The following is a 26,639-nucleotide window of genomic DNA, read 5'->3' as shown; positions in this document are numbered from 1 at the left end:
ATTTGAGCAGTACTGTCAGAGCTGAGAGTATGAGCCATGCCAATATATAAGAAAGGAATATAAGAAACAATAAATGTAAAAGGACTCTTAGGCAAAACATGCCTGACAGGTACTAAAGAACAGCAAGAAATCCAGTGTAACTAGAAGGAAGTGGGCAAGGTTGGGGGAGGGGGGGAGACTAAAGTGGTAGGAGGGATACAACTTAGGCTTTTATTCAAGAGATATCTGAGCAGGAACTAGAAACTTTTAAACAGAGGTATGATATGATCTGACTTATGTTTTGACAGGATCACCTTAGCTGCTATGTTGAGAATAGGCTATTATCAGAAGCGAAAGATAATAAAATTTTGGAAAAATAGCCTTTAAGTTCATACTATTGCTTCCTACAAAAGTATCTAATACTAGAGACTTCCATATAAAAATCCATAGAAATTTGATAGCTGCCCAGAAGAAATAAACCCAAGCACAAAAAACTGACCCACTCACCAATGGGTACTCTACAAAATACTTGGCTGGGTATTGGAGACCTGAGAATATTTCCTAGGCTTCTAATGACAGAATTTCACTGTAGTTGGCTACCACATTCTTGTGGAATAGTGTCATGGGAAATACTCCAATTACAGGTAATACCTACAAATTCATTACGTGATTTACAACTGTCAGTTAATCATCCTAATGCTATCTCTCCACTGTTATGGATTTCAAGAATTTAAATAAAAGCACAATAATTTTATAGTGCCTAGTGAAATATGGTATTTAATAGTTTTAAAATATTCTATTTAGCTAAAAATACTAGAATAAATCTAAAAATCCTAAATATTTTTAAAATTTTATTTATCCCAAAACTATCTCATGTAATATAATTTAGAACATAGGGTCAAAAACTGAATGAAACGAAAGAAAAAGAAATTATACCACAGAATAAAGTACAATATTTATAAAATCTTTAAAAATATTAACAGTATCTAAGTCAAAGAAAATACTGGTCCTCTTTTACCATGAATTTGTTAAATCACCTCTAGAATCTTCTGCTCATTCGTGAATATAATGTTAAAAGGGACCTTAATAAAAGGAAACATTTTCAGGGCAGAAATAGCTAAAAATAAAAAGTAATGAAGAATAGAAATATAGAAAATATAGAAAGTAATAAAAGTAACAACAATGTTTAAGCTACAGAAAAACAGATCTTAGAGTTTGGTAAAATGGAGAGCAGACATATGACAGATTACAAATACCTGAAGGGAAGAAAAGTTGTCATTATCTATACTTTTTCACATGGTAGTCTCAGGACCAATGGATAAAAGTGATAGGGGCATGTATTTTAGTTCAAAATAATAAAGATAACAAAGTTTTGCAAAAGAGAATAAGGGATGCCTCAGTCACACAAAAAAAGATTTATCCAGGGCGCCTGGGTGGCTCAGTTGGTTAAGCGACTGCTTTCGGCTCAGGTCATGATCCTGGAGTCCCAGGATCAAGTGCCGCATTGGACTCCCTGCTCAGCAGGGAGTCTGCTTCTCCCTCTGATCTTCCCCCCCTCATGCTCTCTCTCTCTGTCTCATTCTCTCTCTCAAATAAATAAATAAAATCTTTAAAAAAAAAGGATTTATCCACCACTGAAAATATACAACTAGATGTGTCAGGGATTCCTTCATTAGCAAGTGGCTAAATTCAATGATTGTAAAACATTGTAACAAGACTAAGTTCAAGACAGTCTCCTTGTGTTATAATTGCACATGCATCAATGAATAAAAGAAATAAAAGAATGATATTCCCGAAATTTCTGTTCATTACATTCTATTTGCACATTAATTTGCCACTGTATAATCATGGATAAGCTCCCCAAGAAAACTTTTGGCCCTCCACACATAATAAAGTCATACTTAAGAATACTTTAAAAATGTCTCTGTATTGGGAAAGGATTACTCAAGATAAAACAAAAAAATAAAAATAAACAGCCAGGTATATTGTATTGAGGTGGAAGTGTTGGGAAGAAAGAAATGTCCTCTGCCTTTCAAAGTCCTTCCAGCTGGACTAAGAATCAAATTAACATGAGACAAATTAACAGGAGAAAATCAAATTTAGTTTCATAAGTATGGAGAATCCATACAAACATGAAATTCCAAAGACAATCAGGCAACAAGAGGCTTATGTGACATCCTGAGCTAAGGAGATGGGTAGGAGTCTGGGAAAACAAAGGGGAGGAAGACCATTATAAGCAGGAAGGTGAGAGGAGATGTTTGGAAAATAAAGGAGTGCTCAATTATTTGAATAAGTTAGGTAAAGTTAAATAGGTAAAGAGGAATCTCTTTTAATAGGGCCTTTCCTGGTGTAGGCTCTCCTTTCCAATGTAAATTTAGGCAGTTGAGGGGGAGGTGAAGAGCTTTTCCTAAATCTGTTGGTTTGATTGCTTTCAACTCAAAATAATCATGCCAAAGTAGCCCATCTTGGTGTGACCTGCCCTTGTCCCCCTACAGAAGTAACAGAAAGATGAGAAAATAGGTCAATGCTTTGAGGATATGTTTCTCTCAAAGTTCAGTATCATTTAATACCTAAAATGTTCTGTTCAAGGTAATTAAATTAATGCTATATTTCTACAATTAATTGTATATAATGGCCTCTCTCCATTTATCTTGGTCCCAAAAGTGTTATAAAATCACATGAGAATATAGGAGAGGAAGAGTTATTTTGTTCATTCTATTGTTTGCAGGCATTGTACTCTCTTCCTTTATCCCCCCTTCTCTGAGGCTTTCATAGTAGTCCTGTAAAACCTTTAAAAAATCTTTTCCTGGTCTAAGACCTTTACTGTCCCCAAAATGAATAAAAAAATGTTTATTGGTTTGAAAATCATTTCTTAAGACTTATAAGCAAACCTTCTGACCTCACTAGGACTAAGGAACAACCAGGCTTTTATTGTGGCTGTGAGCTAAAATCAGACATAAGCAATTGTATATCAAAATTTTACTAAGGTGAACATAAGCATATACCAAGTTACTCTTTAAAAAAAAAATTACACTGAAATTTCATAAAGAGCAATCTTCCAAAATATAAAGGTATGTGTTATGTATATTATATATTATACATGATCAATGCAACTATTTTACTCACCAATTCCATTAAGTCTTTTAACTTCCCAATTTCTTCTGGAATGGATACAAGTTTATTATTACTGATGACCAAAACTTTAAGGGGAAGATCAAATAGGTATTTTGGCAATGTTGATAAAAGATTTCGACTGAAAAGAATAAGAAAGTCTCATTATGAGATATGTCTGAAATCCCTCACATTATGTTGAGATGAACAAATCACCTCAAAAGTAAATAAAAAGCTTTCACCAAATAATGACTATCATTTAATGAGTGCTTACTCTGTATCGCACTAAAATCCTTAAATGCACTATCTCATTTAATACTCCCATTAACCCCGTAAGACAGGCACTACTATTATCTCCATTATACAAATAAGAGAACAAAGGTTAAAACTGGCTAAGGGACTTGCCCAGTCACAAAAGATTGCAAAGTCTGTGTTGTTACCTATGATATTGTCTTACATAGCATCAGTTCTCAAAACCCAGAATCATTCTTCTGAGCTAGAAAATTCCAGAACCTTGTTCTCTGATATCATTTCATTGCATTCAATACCTCCATGACTCTAACAAAGGAAGGGTTCCAAAGATAAGTTTGAATGCACTAAGTTCAAATCTATGAAAGAATTAATAGAACTACATCTTCAAAGACCTGTAGCAACCCTAACCCTTTCCCTTTTCTTATGGGTTTATGGTAGAACAGCCCACTAACACCTTTACCTCAGTTCCAAGTTGATAAAACATTCCTATCTCTGTGGATACACTTAAATATAATAACAACCAACATTTATTGCTTACTATGTGTCAGGCCATGTTCAGAGTACCTCACATGAATTAACTTCACTAATACAACAACCTACTTTAGGAAAATAGAGCATATCATGATGCCCATTTTACAGAGGAAGAATCAGTCAAAAAGAGATTAAGCAAACTGCTCAAAGTCACACAGCTGGTAAGTAAGAGAGCCAGGATTCAAATCCGGACAATATGGCTCTGGGGTCCTTACCCTCAACCTACTGTGCGTCAAATTTATATACCAATATAGATTGACCCAAATGATCCCTGCTGTAGACTCAATGTGTGTGTCCCCCACAAATTTATAATGCTGAAACCTAATCCTCAATGTGATATTTGGAAGTGGGGCCTTTGGGAGGTGATTAGGTCATAAGGGTGGAGCCCTCATGAACAGGTTTAGTGCCCTTGTAAAAAATACCTCAGAGAGCTCCCTTACTCCGTCTACCATGTGAGGACAGCTAGAAAATGGCTGCCTATGAACCAGGAAGCAGGTCCTTAACCAGACACCGAATCTGCCGGTGATTTGATCTTGGACATCTCAGCTTCCAGAAATGTGAAAAATAAGTTTCTGTTGTTTATAAGGCACCCAATACATGGTATTCTGTCATAGCAGCCCAAATAGACTAAGACAATCCCCCCACCAAAAAATATAAAGTATACCATTACATTTACATACTATCAAGTATTCATAAAAATAAGTTATTTTTCCTGTTTTTCAAAGGGGCATTTATTTTTTTTGAAAGATTTTATTTGACAGAGAGAGCACAAGCAAGGGGAGCGGCAGGCAGAGGAAGAGGGAGAAGCAGGCTTCTTGCTGAGCAGGGAGCCCAATGCGGGGCTCGATCCCAGGACCCTGGGATCATGACCTGAGCAGAAGGCAGATGCTTAACCAACTGAGCCACCCAGGCACCCCTCAAAGTGGCATTTATAGACCTGTACCCAGCATTTTGTGCAACACGCACAGCAACAAAAACCTAGTGTTACCCCAAGGAAGAACATCAAGACCTTTCAACTCCCCATGTTATGCCTGCAGAGGACATCCAGAAACACTAGACTGGCTTTAATCACAAGGCACAGACTTTACCAAAAAAAAAAAAAAAAAAATGCCCCTAGACCAGTAATCCTGGCCCGGGTACTGGAATGTCAAAGATGCCAGGGGCTTGCTACAACCTTGACACTTTCAGGATCAAACAGGATCCTTGGGAAAGTGGCCAGTGTGGAGCACACAAGGATCTTCTTGCAGAGTTCTACTGAAAAAGGGAGTATTACACAGAAAAAGAGAGCTGAAAAACCATCTTACAAGTTTCTCAAGATATTTTCACCAAAATAAAAAATAAAGTGGGAAAAATAATGGCACATACAAATTCATTCTAATCTCCTTCAGACCAAAAAGTTTAAAAATTGGCCTATTTTGGGGGGGCACGTGGCTGGCTCAGTCAGTAGAGCGTGGGACTTTTGATCTGGGGATCATGAGTTCAAGCCCCAGGTTGGGCCTAAAGCTTACTTTAAAAAAAAATTGGCCTATTTTCTTACTTTAAGAAACAGGTTCACTGAGTTAGCACAGTCAGCTTTTTCCAGAATGGAATTTCTTTATACACAGCTAAGAAGTCATTAATTTTCACCTTTTTGCCATGTTTCAGAGACAAAGGAAGTCAAAACAAGGACTAATGTTATTTCAATAAAGTTTGCTCAAAAACGTTTGTGACTAGGGATGCCTGGGTGGCTCAGTCGGTTAAGCGTCTGCCTTCGGCTCAGGTCATGATCCCAGGGTCCTGGGATGGAGCTCCGCATCGGGCTCCCTGCTCAGCTGGTAGCCTGCTTCTCCCTCTCCCACTCCCCCTGCTTGTGTTCCCTCTCTCGCTGTGTCTCTCTCTGTCAATTAAATAAATAAAATCTTTAAAAAAAAAAAATGTTTGTGACTATAAACAAAAATCAGAAGGCAACTTTTAAAGATCAAAACAGGAGCGCCTGGGTGGCTCAGTCAGTTAAGCTCTGCCTTCAGCTCAGGTCATGATCCCTGGGTCCTGGGATCAAGTCTGGCATTGGGCTCCCTGCTCAGTGGGGAGTCTGCTTCTCCCTCTGCCACCCACCCTCGCTCTCACGTGCACACTCTCTTGTAAAAAAAAAAAAAAAAATCTTTTTAAAAATACACAAATAAAGATCAAAAATGGAAAGAATCAGAGAAAGTTTTAGTAGAACTATTTTAAGATTACCATACATTTCTATTAATATAGAAATATAATTCAATTTTTGACAAATCACTTTTTTTCTGTAAGAGAACAGAGAAACAAAAGTAAAGACAAAACTTAAAAATGCCTGATTTGCCTCAAAACCTCTCCCAAGTCAGGCCAAGGAGATATTAGAGAATTAGAGAAAAGAGCAACCCAAATGACTAACATCTATGAAAGGAATTTCCTCTCACACATTTTAAGGTATAAACATTCAGTTAAAATAGTATGTACTGCCAGGTGACACCACTGGGGGAGACCAATAGGATTAATGTATCACAGTGAGAAAGGAGCATTATTATTTATATATGTTAATTATATTTACCACCTCCCTGTATGGGGATTTAGACATGTAACTTTGTTAAGAAGGGGGAAGAAATTATCCCTTACAATTAAAGAAAAATAAATAAATAAAATTATTTTTTTTTAAAGACTATATTTATTTGACAGAGAGAAAGGGAGCACACAAGCAGGGGCAGCGGCAAGCAGAGGGAGAGGGAGAAGCAGGCTCCCCGCTGAGCAGAGAGCTGGGGGCTTGGTCCCAAGACCCTGGGATCATGACCTGAGCCGAAGGCAGATGCCTAACCGACTGAGCCACCCAGGCACCCCTGATTCTTTTTTTTAACATTTTATTTTTTTAAGTGATCTACACCCAACATGGCGCTCAAACCCACAACTCAGAGATCAAGAGTCACACACTCCACCAACTGAGCCAACCAGGTGCCCCAAAAATGATTCTAAGCTAAGTCACAATTTACCAGTTTCCATTCAATGTCACTCATTTGACAGGACAATTTTTTTTAAAGATTTTATTTATTCATGTGACAGAGAGAGAGACAGCGAGAGAGGGAACACGAGCAGGGGGAGTGGGAGAGGGAGAAGCAGGCCTCCCGCCAAGCAGGGAGCCCAATGCAGGGCTCGATCCCAGGACCCTAAGATCATGACCCGACCTGAAGGCAGTCGCTTAACCAACTGAGCCACCCAGGTGCCCCAGGACAATTTTCTTCTTATACTTATCAAATGTTGGCTGTTATAAATAGAGGTTAATAGCTAAGAATGAGAGTTCTACAGCCATACTGCTTTGATCCGAATCTTGGCTCTACCACTTGCTGTATATATATAGCATATATATGTATGTGTGTGTGTGTGTCTATATATGTGTACACATACACAACACATATAACTTTGGGCATATAGTTACTCTCTGTGCTTCAGTTTCCTCATCTGTAATGCAAGGATAAAATAGTACCTCTCTTGGGGTGCCTGGGAGGCTCAGTCGATCAAGCGTCTGCCTTCAGCTCAGGTCATGATCTCAGGGTCCTGGGATCAAGCCCCACATCACAGCGCATTGCATTGCATCAGGCTCCCTGCTCAGGAAGGAGTGTGCTTCTCTTCTCCTTCTGCCCCTCCCCACTCTCTCTCTCTCTCTCTCAAATAAATAAATAAAATCTTTAAAAAAAAATAGTACCTCTCAAAATGCTGTTGTGAAGAGGAGATGAGGTAATATGGATAAGGTATTTGTAACATTGTCTGGCACATAGTAAGCATCTATTAAGTATTAACACCAACTGTCATCTACTTCTTAACATTCCAACACTCCCATCCCAACCTATCCATCCTTAAAGGAGCAAGAACTCACAAGAGTGAACAATATAGCTGAAGAACTGTTTCTTTATAATGTTTCACTTTAACTGAAAATGCATATATATAAATCTGCATTGTGGTGCTATGATTTCAGTAAAACATTTCTGATCTAAATAAAGCCTTGCTACTCAAAGTGATAAGGACCAGCAGGCACTGGCATTACCAGGGGGCTTGTGAGAAATGCAGGCCCCACTGCAGAGCTATGTAATCAGATGTTTTAATCCCCAGGTGACTCCTGTGCAAATTAAAGGCTGGGATGAGAAGCACTGCTCTCAACAAGACCAAACACCTATAAAGTAATGTGAACATATAACAAATACAAATAAGATACAGTTGAGATAAATATAGGTTACACAGCCAAACCAAACATATTCCTTTGTTACTAAAAAGGATTAGAACTGTAATAAAAAACAAAATCTACCAAAAAATGCTTCCTTACCTAATGTTAAGGTATGTTAACATCTGCAGGTTTTTAATGGCTTCAGGAATGGTTTTGATGCAATTATGATATAAATTTAATGTCTCAAGAGGGGCAAATAACCAGACATCAGAAGGAATTTCTGTAAAACGATTTCTTGAAAGATCTGAAAAAGAAAAGTAATATTTGACTGCCAAACATATACCGTATCTATTATAAATAACAGAACTATTTTCATACTTCCTGAATCACTTAGCATCTAAGCAACTATTTAAAATATTATAAAATATGGGGCACCTGGCAGGCTCAGTTGGTAGAGCATGTAATTCTTGATCTCAGTATTATGAGTTCAAGCCCCATATGTAAAATATTATAAAATATTGGGGCACCTGGGTGGCCCAGCCAGTTAAGCATCCAACTATTGATTTCAGCTCAGGTCATGATCTTAGGGTCCTGAGATCGAGCCAGAGTCTGCTTGTCCCTCTCCCTCTCCTCCTCCCTCTGCTCTTTCTCTTTCTCTCTCAAATAAATAAAGTCTTTTGCAAATATATATTATAAAATATGATCCAACATGATCGTGAAAGCAAAAAAATCATATAGAAATATACTCGTTTAGGGTGCCTGGGTGGCTCAGTCGGTTAAGTGTCTGCCTTCAGCTTAGGTCATGATCCCACATCGGGCTCCCTGTTCAGCGGAGAGTGTGCTCCTCCCTCTCCCTCTGCCCCTCCCCTGGCTTGTGCTCTCTCTCACTCACCCTGTCTCAAGTAAATAAATGAAACCTTAAAAAAAAAAAAAGAAATATACTCATTTAAATCTTGTTTATTAACAAATTGTACTTGATATGCTTCAATATCTTTAGAATTTATCTTTTAAAATACCAATAAGGAATTCTCTCTGATCTTTTCAAAAACACAAAAAATTCTCCCCAGGTCCCACATCCCCCTCTACCTCTTCCTCCTTCACAGCCAAACCTACATAAACCTACAACCCCCAACTAAATTTCTTACTTACCATGGACTTCTCAACCCACTGTAATTGGGTTTCTATTCACTTTCATGCCCACCGAGGTCACCAACAGCCTCCATATCAATACCAACTCATCTACCTGGAAACATTTCCCTTCTCTTGGCTTGGGAGATTACACTTCTGCATCACTTATTATCTCTCTGGCTACTTCTTAGTCTCTTGCTAGATTTTCCCCTACCTGTATTGTGAATGTTGACGTTCCAAAGAGCTGTGACAAGGTACCCTTTCCTTCTTAAGATATACACTTTAGTGGGTGATTTCATCCAATCCCAAGGTTAAATTATATTTATATACCAACAAATTTCAAATTAAAGCTATGTCTGAACACCTATGTCCTGATCTTCAGAACTTCTCTTGATATCTCTCAGGCACCTCAAATTCTACAAAATCTGTACAAATTCTCTAAAATCTGAACTGAAGATCTTCTTCCACTCATCTGTTTCTCTTATCTCAGATAATGTCACCAACATCCTCCTGTTGAACTATGCAAGCCAAAAACCTGGTATTCATTCTCGATTCCTTCCTCACCTAAATTATTCCAAGTACACACAAATATACTTCCATTCCAGTTTTCACAAAAATAAAGTCATGGAATTATTATTATAACCATTACACCTCTTTTAAAGGTTAAATGAAATTTTGAAAAATACTTAGGACAAGTATGTGGCAGGTTGAAAAAAAAAATCCCCTAAAAGAGTTTCTTAACAAGCACTATTGACCATTTGGGCTCTATGACGATTTGTTGTGTGGGGCTATCCTGGGTACTGTAGGATATTTAGCAGCATCCCTGGCATTTACCCACCAGATGCCATTAAAACCCTTTATCATGGCAGCCAAAAAATGTTCCCTCGGGTTCAAACCCCCCTACAACCTGTTGAGAACCACTGCTACCTCATTATAGGAATATACTTTGCTAACATTAATTCATTATACTTATTTGGTTAAAAAATAAGAATATTATTTATCTCTGTCAGGAAGAACATCTATGGTGTACCTTAACCCACCATACATCATTCAGCATGTGTTCTGCCCTCATAAGAACAGCATCCTACCAATGCTTAACTTCCTCACTCTGAGAGATGAGACCTATTTACTTAGCAATATAGTAAATTCCCTATTCAGAATATTAATATACATGTATTAATATATGTTTGTGTGTGTGTGTGTATAAACACACACTCACCTCGAACCATGAGAGACGATGGACTCTGAAAAACAAACTGAGGGTTCTAGAGGGGAAGGGGGTGGGAGGATGGGTTAGCCTGGTGATGGGTATTAAAGAGGGCACGTTCTGCATGGAGTACTGGGTGTTATGCACAAACAATGAATCATGGAACACTACATCTAAAACTAATGATGTAATGTATGGTGATTAACATAACAATAAAAATTTAAAAAACACACACCTAATGTAAAATTTTATAATAGGCAAAAGAAAACATTAGTTATGATTATTTGAGAATTAATTTGGATTCATCTTCCTACCACCATAAGATTCTAAATGACTAAATAAAAGGACAGACAGAATTACTAGCAACCAAAATCTGAACTTGAAACAGAAGTTTCTCAATATCCTGGCTTACCTCCTCTGGACACCCAAGAATCATGCAGTTCTACTGAGGAGGAAAAATTAAATCATTATTTTTTTTAAGTTTAGGATGTTTCTTTTACATTTAGGGTTTTACCTCTTACTCTTGTAACTTCAGAATCCTAGGAGTTGAAAATTACTTGTTTACAATTAATCTGAAATCCTAAAATAAAAATTATGCCCAGTTCATTATTCTATATAATATCTAGCATTATAGACCCATAAATAATACAGTGGTCCTAGAGATAGATGATGGTAGCTTAAATTAAGGTTGCAAGAATAAGGATAAGAAAATTAGAATTTGAAATATATTTTCATATTAGTACTTAGAGACTGGGCAAGCGACTGTCTATGTGGGATAAGTAAGAGGCTATTTAATAAAAGAGGTGGGGGTAGAACAAGATTTTTGTTTTTGTTGCTGTTCCTGGTGGGAGTTTTATTTTGTTTTTTGAAGCAGAGGTTAGAATCAAAGATTCAATTTTCTATTTGTATAATGTGAGATATCTGAAAGAGAGCCAATGGAGGGATCAGTCAGATGATTATAGATCTCAGACATGAGGTCTGGGATGGATATATAAAATTGAAAGTTGTGGGAATATGGTTAGTACTATAAAGTCATAGAAATGGAAGACATCACCTTACATCAGAGTACTGAGTTGGAAAGAGTTCAAGAATGGGCCATCAGGACAGCCAATATTTACAAGCTGAGTCGAGGGGGAAAAAAGCAAGCAGAGAAGACTGAAAATAATGGTCAAGAGAAAGCACGATAACCATACAAAGAGTGTTTAAAGCAGTGACGGGGAAAAAAAAAAATCAAAATTGCTATTTGTTCAGGTACAAGGTAAAAGAAATCATAATCCTATTCTTGATTTGTTGTATCAGCAGACAAGCTAATTGTTGGTGTGATGCATAACTGTAGCCCCAAACAGAAATAAAATGAGTGTACAATTTATTTCTTGACAATATAAAAAAAGCCAAAATATCAGTATTAACAGTGATTTTAATAAAATAATTTAAATACTATGAACACATTATTTTAGTAACTTACATATTATTGTGTGAGGCTTTATGTTCTTTCCCTTCTAAAAAAAGATTATTTAGTTAAATTACCAAGTAATATTATGAGGTCCCCTAGGGAATTTAATTAAATTTGCAATAATAAACTATTATCTGGATGAGCTAATATATTTACTTAATAAACACCACTTAAAATTACAATTAATTATTATTCTAACTTAACTGAGTGAAATCAAATAAAGCATAATAAACTCAAAATTAAAACTCAAGCTATTATAAAGCCCTTAATTAAGGAAATCTTGTTCTAGGATTTTTCAGATTTTAAATCTGTATAAACATCCTTTCTAAGAATTGGGTAAACAGAATAACAGTGCCAAAAGAAAAATACAACCATGGAAAGAAAGATAGGGAATAATATAAAACATTCTGTATCTTAATTTCTTGAAATATCTCACACTAACAGCATCTCATATTTTCCTTCAAAAAAGTGAAAATTAACGTCTATATAGATATAATGGATAAAATTTAAACTTTTAAATTTTTTATCTTGTGATGTACAATTAAACCAAAAAGGAATTTTTACATTAAAAATAATTTAATTAACATGTACACTAGGGCAACTAGAATAATAGGACTGGTAACGAACATATTATACTCAAGAAAAACATGCAAAATTGGTATTGTATTTAATATGGTTCCATCTAAAGAAGAGAAAACACACTGTTAATTTATTCCTTATGGCAACATTCATTTCACAACAGCCTTAAAGCCTGCCTTCTTTGGGGACAAGCAGGACTTGTGAAAAGACAATTATAAAGATGTTTCACCTTTCCCACACACACAAAAAGAGAAAATGAAAATTTGTTCCTTATCTTCCTGAAGTGAGTTGAATGGTGGCCCTCAAAGATATCAGGTCCTAATTCCTGTGAATGTTGGCTTATATGGTAAAATTGTGCAGATATAATTAAGAATCTTGTGTTGAGGAGATTATCCTGAATGACCCAGGTGGGCCCTACCTGCTATCGCACATATGCTTACAAGAGGAAGGCAGAGGGAGGTTAGACAGACACACTGAGGAGAATTCTGGTCATGGTGAAGGTGGAGGACACACTGGAGTGTGATGCAGCCGAGAATGTCAGCAGTTGCCTGAAGCTGCAAAAAGGAAAGAATTCTCCCGTAGAGCCTCTGGAGGGCAAACAGTGCTGCTGAAACTTGATTTTAACCCCATTAAGACTCGTTTCATAGTCTGGTCTCCAGAACTGTAAAAAAAATAAAATTTTGTTGTTTTGAACCACCAAGTTTGTGGTAATTTGTTACAGCAGACACAGGAACCTAACACACTTCTCATAAAAACAGTTTATCAGAATCAATGAGAGAATGGCTGCGAAGTCTTTTAAATTAAATAGCTGTATATTTTTTTTCTCTTAAGCAGTAAGGTTATATCTCAGTTCATTAGTATCCTTGGCAATAAGCACCTTTATAACCACTGAATTATTTTTCTTTTGTCTTGCTTTAACCATAAATCCTATCAAGCAGTATTGGCAAAAACTCAACAGCAGACAGACTGTTCCTGCCTTCCTTCAAAACTCTCCTTGTGAAACTGCTAGGAGGCTTTTAAAGATGTTAATAGATCATTTTAAATAATCTAATCTAAATTCCGTTCTGTATCACTCTTGAGCTTCAGCGGTCAAGGAAGCTAGGGAAAGGAAGGAGGGGAGTCAGATGGAATGGAAATCTGTTTGCTGCCTCCCAAGCTGCAGCCCCAAGAGCCACAGACGGGTCCATATGCCACCCAGTGCAATTCTTGGCTCACTGGCTAGCATTTCTGCCAAGGCAGGTATAGAAAATGACTTTCAGAAATTATACAGTTACACTATATTAATTATACTAATTGTAGTTTTATTTTATTCCACGTACAAAAGAGTGTACAGTTTTTGTCACAAATTGTTGTAACTTAAAGTAAGATGCATGAGTCTTCTTTAGGTGATATTTAATGATATAGATTGCTATAGTCCCTCTTATTAAAAAAAACATCTTAGATAATGTTTGAAAATCTGACACATTTCTACCTCTGGAAAAATTCCTAATAATGAAGTATGTTGCTGGAACACATCCTCATCAGTAACAGAGATATCGTCACAGAATTTTCTGCCTGGGGCACCTGGGTGGTTCAGATGGTTAGGTGTCTGCCTTCAGCTCAGGTCATGATCCTGGGGTCCTGGGATTGAGCCCAACATTGGGCTCCCAGCTCAGCGGGGAGTCTGCTTCTCCTTCTTCCTCTGCCTCTCCCCTTGCTTGTGCTCTCTCTCTCTCTCTCTCTCTCCCCCCCCCAAATGAATAAATAAAATCTTAAAAAAAAAAAAAAAAAAGAATTTTGTGCTTAAGGAAACATGAGGGGCAGGCACCTGGCTGATTCAGTCAGTAGAGCATAGGACTCTTGATCTCAGAGTCATGAGTTCAAGCTCCACATTGGGGGTAGAGTTTACTTAATAAAAAAAATTTTTTTTTTAAGAAACATGAGGGTTAAGTGGAGAAATAATTTGAAATGAGAACTCTAAATTCACAACAATAACCTAAGTGGAATTGGGGTGACTATTTCTACTTCTCTCTGTCTCTCTCTGCCCCCTCCCACACACACCACGTATGCTAGATCACACGCTATGGGCTTTGCATAATTATGTCTAATCCTCATAACACCCTTATGAGGTAGCTATTATTCCACATTATATATATGAATCAAAGACAGATTGAATAGCATGCCCAGTGTTAAAAAACTAGTAATAACTGACAGCACCAGGGTTCCAAACTGAGATGTTACTTCAAAGCCCATGTTCTATGTGTGCTTTTCCACTCCTCCAACACACTATTGTGACTTCCTGTCCCAGATTACAAATATTCTGTTCCACTGGAATCACAAACCAGGGTCAGAGAGATTCTCAGTCTCCTTGTCACATTCATATCTTAGGTTGCTTCTTGCAATAGAAAGCAGAACATAAACCTTACTTTAAGTCCAATTTTTAATTAAGAAAATAATGAACACTATTTAAAGCTCTCAGCTGTTCCTAATTTACCAATTCAGAACCGTTTCGTCTGGGCCAACACATAGCTTTCTTGGCTCCTTAGAGTGGACCCTTATTAATTTTTCAGTATTTTTAACCAATTCAATAAACAAGGATTACACTAAACAAGGATTAAAGAAAAATAAACAAGTTTCTTCAAAAGGGAAGTAACATCTTATAGGCAAAACCACTGTCCTCAGTACCTGCCAAAAACTCTGAAATATCGGAGACTTTACCCTACTTGTAAGCCAACAAGTTAGCCTGACACAGTTGTATGGATGCTGGCAGAAGGCATGAGATTCCTGTGTGATAGACAAAGGACTTTATTACTCACAGCATAGCAAGTGGCAAAAGCAGCATATTTTTATCAGTTCCCCTTGCCTTCCAAATCCCACAGGGGTAACATAGATGGGTACAGATGAATGTTTACCCACATAGTACATTGCATTATAGGAGACGAACTCTAACCTAGGGGAACCCAAATCTTTTATAATAGACAATAAGCCAGCATGCACTTTGTTCAAAGGGAGACATTATCTTTAGTTTACTAAACAGTAAGCATGACTGTCCTTTGCTCTGCAGAGAAACTATCTTATTCTTCCCAAATTCAGTCCTGAACAAAGAGCAATTAGTGTCTCATTCACAAGATGTGCAGAAACATGAAGCCCATGGAAAATTATCTCCCAACAGTACCATGTACATTCCTTATCAAGCAGGGATTAGAAGTTGCAGCCTACCACAGAGAATATACAAGGGAAAATAATTACCTTAATGGTCACATTCTCTGTAGTCCTGGACTTACTGTCTGTGATAGAGGCAGGCAAATCCTGATCTTCACCTTCCAAGCCCCATTCTCCTTATTTCCTGGGCAGCATTCTGACTGGACTCATTTATTCAAACAAAATTCTATTAAGCACTATGAATTGGGTAGTAGGTGTTATGTTTGTAAAAAGCCCACTCAGACACCAACCCTAAGCAATCCCAATTATTGTTTCACTCTAGCACCAAATACAATCTGCTTAGATAATAACACTTCAGTGAAAGAAACTATGCAAAAAGAATCACTCCCATTTACTTCTACTAAAATTGTAATTTTTACAAAGCTGTTGTGGTGGGACCAATACTGCATCATCCTTGGGGTGTATCATGAAGTTCACACAAAGACTGGTGGAATGAAAAAGGAAGGGTAACTGTTCTTTGGCAGATGAGCAGTAAACTGGATCTGAACTCTATTCTGATTCTACTGATTACTACCTATGAAACATTGCCAGAATCAATTACTATTCCTCACTATCTCAGAGCTATTAGATGTGAGTAAATATTCTACAACAACCTAAAAATCCCTAGAAGTAAGCAATAGAAATGAAGGGAAAATTATCAACTTGCACATAATGATATATATATATTCATAAAGGTATAAAATAAAATGAGAGAAATTGATTATTATATTCAGTTCTTATGACATGGAAAATATATACCAGAATTACATGTCTTTAGAGAGTGGATAAAATCAACCAACTCAAAAGCATATTTCCCAATATAAAAATTTTAAAAATTAAATTTTCTGTGCTCTTTAGTAACTGGTATTACTCAAATGTAAGCATTTACAGTATGTAAAATCTCATTAATATGCTCTCAAATATTAATGTTTCCTTATCTATTTTTCCATCTAAAAAAAATGTCAGGACTAAAAACAAAAGCAACAAGAAAACAGGAGGCACCACAGCTGTTTGTCGATTCAAGAATGGAGAGTGTCTTTGAAGTACTAGAGACGCTGATGTTGGAGTCTGATGGGAAATGACAACCCCATGGCTCTGGCATCTGCTTTCAACAGATGCCCTCTGCAAAGACAGGTGATTTCTTGATCCAGTATTCCCTAGAAGGGTGTTGTGCTGTCATTCAGGACAAGATAAGGAAAAGTCCATCTATAACTCTGAAGCCTTGTTGCATGAGTAAGACCTATAGGTAACAGAATTTCTGAGCTACTCCATGGTGAGTTAAAATATTAACCGTAAGTACAGTGGAGAGAAAAAAAGGGTCAGTAGATATTTGAAAAAAAATGAAAGAAAAATGCTTTAAAGCCAACTATTATGAGAAACAATAACAAGCAGACCTCACTGGCCTACAGCAACCAATACTGGAAAGCTCTTTTTGAGCACAGGCACTTTGAGAAGCAAGGGTGCAAACAAAAACAGATGCTGCAAGGAGAAAGAAACCACAGCTGCTAACCAGAGGACAGATTACATGCATGCTCAGTGAGAAAAGAACTGTGAGTCATACCACTATTTTTTTTTTTTTTTAAGGTTTTACTTATTTGCGAGAGAGAGAATGAGAGACAGAGAGCATGAGAGGGAGGAGGGTCAGAGGGAGAAGCAGACTCCCTGCCGAGCAGGGAGCCCGATGCGGGACTCGATCCCGGGACTTCAGGATCATGACCTGAGCTGAAGGCAGTCGCTTAACCAACTGAGCCACCCAGGCGCCCGAGTCATACCACTATTAAACCACGTGGTAGGATAGGACTTTATTTAAAAAAAAAAAAAAAAAAAAAAAAAAGGACGGGGCAGCTCTATGCAGGTATCTGTAAGAAATTCTGCAGTGTTTTAGTTTTGCCAAGAAATAATGACTAATTAACTGTGCAATGACATTCAAACATCAAAGTCATGCTTAAAAACAACATTATACTTCAACCCTTACAAGACTTACTATGCTGTAAATTTGGCATTATGAATCCATGCAGTATTATTTATTAAATGGTTCTTGGAAAACTTTTATTTTCAAAAGACAAATGTTATAGCCTCATCACATAACTTTTACTAAAATAAATTCCAGATGGAGGAAAATGATAAACAAAAATGAACCATAAAAAACTAGAAAAACAATTTAGAGAATACTCACTTAATATTAGAATGGGGAAGGACTTTCCAAGCCTTCAATAAAGGAATAATTCACAAATGAAAAGATTTCTAGATTTAGTGACATAAAAAGAAAGGAAAACTACAGTCTGTCGAAAAGCAAAATGATACCAACAGCTCATAGGTAAAACCTGCACTAAGGACATAAACAGATGCAAAAATGAAAATTATCAACAACCAAGATGTACATGAAAATATGTTCAACCTCACTGTCAATCAAAAGAAATGTAAAGAATAAGATACCATAATTCACTCATCAAATTTAAAGGTTTTTAAAGGTATTACTCTGTGTTGGCAAGACACTTCCATACACCACTGATGTGATTTCAAAATGAAGTAACCTGTCTAGAAAGCAATGTGACAATGTGAATCAAGCTCCTGAAAAATGTTCATACCCACTGATCCAAGAAATCAATCTCTAGCAATTTTTGAAACCAAATAAACATAAGAAATTAGGTACCTTTAAGGATTATTTAAAACAGTAGAAAATTAGAAACAACTTAAATGCCCAACAATAGGTAAAGGCTAGAAAAAATATACTATATCCTAAAATGGAATATCTTGCAGCCTTTAAAAATGCTATTATAGGGGCACCTGAGTGGCTCAGTCGGTTAAGCGTCTGCCTTCAGCTCGGGTTGTCTGCCTTCAGCTCGGGTCGTGATCCCGGTCCTGGGATCAAGCCCTGCATCTGGCTCCCTGCTCAGTGGGGAGTCTGCTTCTCTCTCTCCCTCTGCCATTCGCCCTGCTCATGTGCTCTCTCTCTCTCAAATAAATAAAATCTTTTTAAAAAATGCTATTATAGTTTTGATTCCTTAATATGAATATAAGAATGCTCACAGCAGCGCAGAGTCCAACACAGGGCTTGACCTCACAACCCTGAGGTCAAGACCTGAGCTAAAATCAAGAGTCAGACACAACTGCCTGAGCCACCCAGGCGCCCCAATAACTAGAACATTTTAAATATCAAACTATATACACAGTATGAACCAATTGTTTCCTTGAAAAATGTATATTTTTAGGGCGCCTGGGTGGCTCAGTCGGTTAAGCGTCTGCTTTCAGCTCAAGTCATGATCCCAGGGTCCTGGGATCGAGTCCCGCATTGGGCTCCCTGCTCAGCAGGGAGTCTGCTTCTCTCTCTGTCTCTGCCTGCCTGCCTCTCTCTCTCTCTCAAAGGAATAAAATCTTAAATAAATTAAATTTAAAAAATTAAAATGTACATTTTTAGAAAGTATACTTCATACATTCACTCATACACATATAAAGGTGATGAGTGTCGGAGTATGAAGGAAATAGACCAAAATGTTAATATTTATTCCAGGTTGGTGGAATGAGGAGTATTTTGTATTTTCTTCTGTATTGCTTTTATTTCCCAAGTTTTTTACAATAAGCAAGCATTGCTTCTGTTATAAGAAAAACACAATATTATACTATTTTAAAGGTATTATATTTCACAAGGTAAACTGAATTCTAACCATACACATTCCACTCATAAAAATGGTATGTGCAAAGAGTTACAGGCGTGGTAAGGTGGTATTATATATAATCATTCTTTTTTTTTTTTTTTTAAGATTTTATTTATTTATTTGAGAGAGAGAGAATGAGAGAGAGAGCATGGGGGGGAGGGTCAGAGGGAGAAGCAGACTCCCTGATGAGCAGGGAGCCCGATGTGGGACTCCATCCTGGGACTCCAGGATCATGACCTGAGCCGAAGGCAGTTGCTTAAGCAACAGCCACCCAGGCGCCCCTATAATCATTTTCATTTTCATGGGGCACAACTCGGTCCTGCTACCACAACCTGCTACCAAACATCTATCACTGGGGCGCCTGGGTGGCTCAGTCGTTAAGCGTCTGCCTTCGGCTCAGGTCATGATCCCAGGGTCCTGGGATCGAGCCCCGCATCGGGCTCCCTGCTCCGCAGGAAGCCTGTTTCTCCCTCTCCCTCTCCCCCTGCTTGTGATCCTGCTCTCACAGTGTCTCTCTCTGTCAAATAAATAAATAAAATCTTTAAAAAAAAAAATAAAAAAAAAATAAAATAAAAAAAAAAAAAACATCTATCACTATGCTGAGTCATGTTATATTGACATTCTACTATATGTCATAATTTTTAAAATGCAAATTACCAGGAAAGCATGAAACTTTTAATGTCAAAATCATGCTTTCATGTAAATTATTTTCTTAAAGCAAAACCCAAAAACTGTAAAATCTGAATTGTTATAAGTCTGATTAGTGAAGTAAGTAATGGCAAAACATTATCATCTTCACCATCTCCAAGACATATGAATTGATGCATAATTAATATGACACTGAGGCTCCTCCTGCCTAGGTCAAGATCAACTAGCCACTGAAAATCAAGTGAATCTGTTTATACAGTATACTTTTTATTTGCCTTAATTAAGACACCTTAGCAGCTTCCTACTGCCTGAGAAAAGAAAAATCTGAAGTAGTATGAGAACAGTCTGCATCAAACTGACTCCCCAGGATAACTCTAGTAGGCCGTGGACTCCAAAACAAAAGTAGTCCTTATGGGGTGCCTGGGTGGCTCAGTTGTTAGGGGTCTGCCTTCGGCTCAGGTCATGATCCCAGGGTCCTGGGATAGAGCCCAGCATCGGGCTCCCGGCTCGGCAGGAAGCCTGCTTCTCCCTCTCCCACTTCCCCTGCTTGTGTTCCCTCTCTCTCTGTGTCTCTCTCTGTCAAATAAATAAATAAAATCTTTAAAAAAAAAGAAAGTAGTCCTTAAAAAAGTGGGGCGGTGGGGAGTCAGCGGGGGTCGCGTGGCTGGCTCAGTTGGTAGAGCATGCAACTCCTGATCTTGGGGTCTTGATTCTAAGCCCCACATTGGGCGTAGAGCTTACTTAAAAAAAGCAGTCTCTGAGGAGGGTTAAAAGAAAAAAAAAAAAAAAAAACCCTGAGGGAAAGCTACCATGCTAAATAAAACTAACTGCTTCATCTTTGATGAATCCAGATTATGATGAATTTTACAGGCAGTATACTGTGCTCCTTAAAAGAAATACTGTATTTAGAGAGCAAGGATCATCCTTACTTGAGCTGTTTAACAACAAAGCACTAAATATTGGATGCTGAAATTAAAAGCAAGTTATAGTAAACTAATTACAAAGTAATGGCAAATTCCACAAACCAGGCCAAAGAAAACTCCATTAATTTGTGTTAAGTGGTTAAGCAGCCCCTACAGAGCAGCGCACCGGCAGCTCCCAGTAAGACCGAATGGGTTCAGAGAGTTTATTACTAACAGAGAAAGCATGATCACTATGGTGTCAGTTCCCTGTGTCTCCGGTCCTACAGGACAAAACCAAACTGGAGGGAGGGACCAAATGACAGACAACATGCATGGTGGGTTGCTCTGTTTTTGAGGAGTTAACTCTAGATGGCAGCTTTGCAATTTTATACTCACAGCTATACCCGAAAGTCCCAAGTCTTCCCAGGATGACAGAAGAAAATAATAAACCGTCTTGCAGCAGCCTCCCACAAGATAGGGAGGTGGGTAAGAAATGACCTCATGTCATCTGTCCATTTTGCTGTGTACCAGGGAGGATCATAGAGTCTTCCCCCAAGATTTGGGTCAGAGTGTGGGTGAGCCTGGCCCATGCAGACTATGTGGAAATGTGCAAGATCACCAAGGTACCATGGCAGAGCCATTCCACTAGTTTATGCTCAAATAGAACAAGAAGTCAGTGTATAAAAGAATATACCATGTCATGTTCCTTCCCGTAATTTGAAGTTCAGAAATTTGACACGCATTCACGATCAACCGTTGCAGAGAGGCACAACACTGAACCAAACACTACAGGGAATTTCTGTATCTGCCTGCAAAGAGTTTAAATTCCTCTTGGGGGAGGCAATTTATGTATGTATGTATGTAGGTATGTATTGAGAGAGCAAGAAAGAGAGCGCTTATGGGGAGGAGGGGGAGAAAGAGACTCTGAAGCAGGCTCCAAGCCCAGTGCAAAGCCCAAAGCGGGGCTCCATCTCGCAACCCTGAGATCATGACCTAAGCTGAAATCAAGAGTCCGACGCTTAACTGACTGAGCCACCCAGGCACCCTGGGGGAAGCAATTTAAAGCCAGGAATACAACTGCACCTGGCTGTATACTCATATTAAATAGGAACTTAAACATCTAACAATAGAAGAATGGTTAAATAAAATATGGTACTTTCACAAAATAAACTATTAGGCAGTCCTAAAAAATCATGTTATAAAATATTTTTCTTCAGTGGAACAGTGGCATAAGGAAGACTCAGGAAGAACAATTTGGAAGAAGACTATACAACAGACTATAATGGGAAGGCTTTTATGGCAACATTAAATATATACATGTTGAGAAAATTCAGCCATGAGGTGATGAGGCTTTTTACAAGAGAAGCAGTGAACATATAAAGAGTTGTTTAAGAGGACCTTTAAGCTCTGATCCTAGTGAGGATGATAAACTTTGCAACTCGGAAGTAGTAGATCTTAGCTCTGACTAAGGCAAATGGAAGACAGCAGACTAATGTCATAAGAGAAAACTAGACCAAGACATGCAAAAATACAATTTCAAACAATTTAGACCTATACTATCAAAAAAACTGCTAAACCTAATCAAAAAAACGTACATTCATCTCCCAGTTTTTCCTGGACTTCATCTACAAATATAATTTTCAAAATAGAATTTGTTAAACCAACACATTAATCCTCAAAACATTTTATAATTTAATATTTTCAATGCCAAACATATTATCTGATGTTAATGTTATAAACATTACTCAAAAATCAATTTTATTAGTTAACCTAAATATTTAAAAGCAGTCAACTATTCTGCAGAGTACCTGGCTGACTCAGCTGACTCAGTTGGTAGAATATGCACCCTGAGATCAGGAGTTATGAGTTCAAGCCCCATGTTGGGCACAGAGTCTACAATAAATAAAATAAATAAATAAATAAATAAATAAATGCAGTCAACTACTCTAAAATAAAAACATATCCAATGGTACAATATAACAATATACAAAAACTACAGCTAAAATAAACTTTAAAAAGGGGAGGGTGCCTGGCTGGCTTAGTTGGAAGTGCATGACTCTTGATCACAGGGTTGTGAGTTCAAGCCCCACACTGAGTATAGAGATTACTAAAAAAATAAATAAACTTTAAAAAAAAACTATAGCTAATCTGCAAGAGTTCAACTTTAATAATCATATCTCTGCTTATGAAGCAATAATAAATTTCTTTTTTCTAATAGTTTTTTTCCCTTTTTTAAATAAAAATAAAGCAATGAAGACAAAATCAGGGAGACAATGAGAAGTCCAATCTGACTGGAGAACGGTACATACATGAGTAGTGGGAAATATAGAGGAAAAGGAAAGAGGCAAATTGTGGAGAGACCTGAGAAGGCAGCCAGGGTAAGGAGCAGGCTTAACTGAACAAATGTGTTAAAGACCTACCACTCTCTACTAAGTGCTGGAGTGGCAACTAAGTAACTACATTCAAATTAACTCCAAAATCAATAAAAAGAGAAAGGTAAACAAATACCATATTTCTTTGATTTTACAATGCACACTCTAATGTTGACATTCCTGAAATCCATGTATGTGCTTATTGTGTAAGTATTTTTTCCAGAAAAGTTACTAAATTGATGGTAAACGCTACAACAAAGGAAATATATTAATTGCAATAAAGGATCACACCTGCTATAATAGAGGTATAGAGTAATCACTATATGTGGAAGATGAGAGGACAGGGAAACAAATAAACACCTGATCCGGGATACAAAGATGAATAGGAATTCACAAGGTAGAAAAGAAGGAAGAGGACATTAACAGTTGGGGGTAAAAACATGGAGACAAGGAAGCGCATGATACTGTCAAGGAACAGCATGTAGTTTGGTAAGCTGGAATATACAGTTTGGGGGCAGTATAAGATTAACTTGAAGAGCAGATAGGCCAGGAACGCAAGGGGGATATAATATCCAAAAAACAATCAATGTAAGTATACCACAGTAATGCAATAAAGGACAAAACCCATGTGATCATCTCAAAAGACCCAGAAAAAGCATCTGACAAAATCCAACACCCTCTTGTGACAAAAAAATTTTTCAAAAAACTGGCTAAAAAGGGATTTCTTCAACTTAATAAAGGGCATCTATGAAAAAAACCAGAGCTAACATCATATTTAACGGTGAAAGAGTCAATGTATTCCTCCTAAATTCAGGAACAAGCAAGAATGTCCACTCTCACCACATCTATTCAACATTGTACTAGAAGTTCTAGCCAGGACAATTAAGTAAGAAATAGAAATAAAAAGCATCCAGATTCAAAAGGAAAAAGTAAAGCATTTCTATTTGCAAATGACATGATTTTGTATACAGAAAATCCTAATGAACCATTAAAAAACTCTTAGAATGAAGAAACTAGTTCAGCAAGGTTGCAAGATAAAAGGTCAATATATAAAAATCAATTATATTTCTATGCACTAGCAATGAACATCCCCAAAATGAAATTAAGAAAAAATTTCCATATTGCTCAACCATTAAAAAAAAATCTTGCCATTTGAAACAACATGGATGGACCTAGAAGGTATTATGTTAAGTGAAATAAATCAAACTGAAGAAGGGGCGCCTGGGCGGCTCAGTCGTTAAGCGTCTGCCTTCCACTCAGGTCATGATCCCAGGGTCCTGGGATGGAGCCCCACGTCGGGCTCCCCGCTCAACGGGAAGCCTGCTTCTCCCTCTCCCTCTCCCCCTGCTTGTGTTCCCTCTCTCGCTATGTCTCTCTCTGTCAAATAAATAAATAAAATCTTTTTTAAAAAATCAGACAGAAGAAGATAAATACCTTGTGATTTCACTCATATTTGGAAACTAAAAAACAAATGAACAAAGAAAACAAACAGAAACAGACTCATAAATACAGAGAACAAATTGGTGGTTGGGGGATAGATGGGCAAAATAGATGATGGGAATTAAGAGGTACAAACTTCCAGTTATAAAATAAATAAGTCACAGGGATGTAAAGTATAGCATAGGGAATATAGTCAATAGTACTGTAATAACTTTTATAGTGATAGATGATAACTAGACATGATGGTAATCATTTTATAATGTATATGAATGTCAAATCAGTACACTGTACAATTGAAACTAAAATTGTACGTCTTACATCGACGTGGATGGAACTGAAGGGTATTATGCTAAGTGAAATAAGTCAGTCAGAGAAAAACAATTATCATATGGTTTCACCTACATGTGGAATATAAGAAATAGTGCAGAGGATCATAGCGGAAGGGGAGAAAACTGAATGGGAAGAAATCAAAGAGGGAGACAAATCATGAGAGACTCCTGACTCTGGGAAACGAACTGAGGGTTGCTGAAGGGGAGGTGGGTGGGGGCATGGGGTAACTGGGTGATGGGCATTAAGGAGGGCACATGTGATGAGCAGTGGGTGTTATACACAACTAATGAATCACTGAACACTACATCAGAAACTAATAATGTACTATATGTTGGCTAATTGAATTTAAATAAAAAAATAATAATATTGTACATCAAGTATACTTTAAAAAAGAAAATTTTCACTTATAATACTATCAAAAAAATAAAAATTTAGGAAAACTACAAAATGTTGAAAGAAATTAAAGCTATAAATAAATCAAAAGACATCCATTATTCATAGGTTGGACAACTTAATATTGTTAAGATGGTAAAACTCCCCAAATTGATCTACAAATTCAACAAAATCCCTATCAAAATCCCAACTTGCATTTGCTGAAGAAATTGACAGGCTGATCCTAAAATTTATACAAGAATGCAAGGGTCTCAAGACGAACCATGAGAGACGATGGACTCTGAAAAACAAACTGAGGGTTCTAGAGGGGAGGGGGGTGGGAGGATGGGTTAGCCTGGTGATGGGTATTAAAGAGGGCACGTTCTGCATGGAGCACTGGGTGTTATGCACAAACAATGAATCATGGAACAATACATCTAAAACTAATGATGTAATGTATGGTGATTAACATAACAATAAAAAATTAAAAAAAAAAAAGAATGCAAGGGTCTCAGAATAGCCAAAGCAATCTTGAAAAAGAACAATGTTGGAAGACTCACATCTCCTGGCTATAAAATTTTATACACAGCTTACTACACAGCTACAGAAGTCAAGAGTGTGGTACTAGGATAAGAATAGAAATATACACACACACATATATATATGAAGAGAAATATAGATCAATGGAATAGAACTGAGAGTCCAGAAATGAACATTTATATTACATTTATGGTCAACTGATTTTTGACAAGGGTGACAAGACAAGTGGATGAGGTAAGAAATATTTTCAAGAAATATTTTCGAGACAACTGAATATCCACATGCAAAAGGATAAAGTTGGACCCTGACCTCACACCATACACAAAAAACTAAAAATGGACAATACACCTAAATGTAAAAGCTAAAACTATAAAATTCAAAACAAAACATAAGGGTGAATCTTCATAACCCTGGGTTAGGCAACAGTTTCTCAGATATGACACCAAAACCACAAGCAACATAAGAAAAAAGAGATAAAATGGACTTCATCAAAATTTCAAAATTTTGTCTTTTAAAGTAGAGAACCCACAGAATAGGAAAGAAATATTTGCAAACCATATATCTGAGAAGGGTTTTATGTACAGAATTAAAAAAATAAAAACTCTTAAACTCAGTAATGAAAAGACAACCCAATTAGAAAATGGACAAAGAGTCTGAATAGATATTTCAGTTAGGAAGATGTACACATGAAAAGATACTTAACATCATTAGTTATTAGGGAAATGCAAATCAAAACCATAATGAGATTACACTGGAATCCTCATACATTGCTAATGAGAATGTAAAATGGTGCAAACACTTTG

At 37.1% G+C, this 26,639-nt stretch overlaps 1 protein-coding gene across 5 annotated transcripts in view; it reads right to left on the bottom strand.

Moving 5' to 3' along the window:
* LRCH2 (leucine rich repeats and calponin homology domain containing 2) overlaps positions 1-26,639 on the bottom strand; it is a 106,439-nt gene that overhangs the window by 68,184 nt on the left and 11,616 nt on the right. For all 5 annotated transcript variants that reach the window (XR_013444463.1, XM_078063842.1, XM_078063843.1 and 2 more), the window contains exons 2-3: positions 8,189-8,333; positions 3,106-3,232 (exon numbers count right to left, since the gene is read on the bottom strand). Coding sequence is in view for 4 of the 5 variants with exons in the window: in XM_078063842.1 (XP_077919968.1) it covers positions 3,106-3,232; positions 8,189-8,333 (272 nt within the window). In the remaining variant the exon portion in view is untranslated. The remainder of the gene's footprint in view (positions 1-3,105; positions 3,233-8,188; positions 8,334-26,639) is intronic.

This window comes from Halichoerus grypus, chromosome X, assembly GCF_964656455.1.
Source record: "Halichoerus grypus chromosome X, mHalGry1.hap1.1, whole genome shotgun sequence".
NCBI lineage: Eukaryota > Metazoa > Chordata > Mammalia > Carnivora > Phocidae > Halichoerus > Halichoerus grypus.
This window is presented reverse-complemented; position numbering and strand designations above follow the sequence as displayed.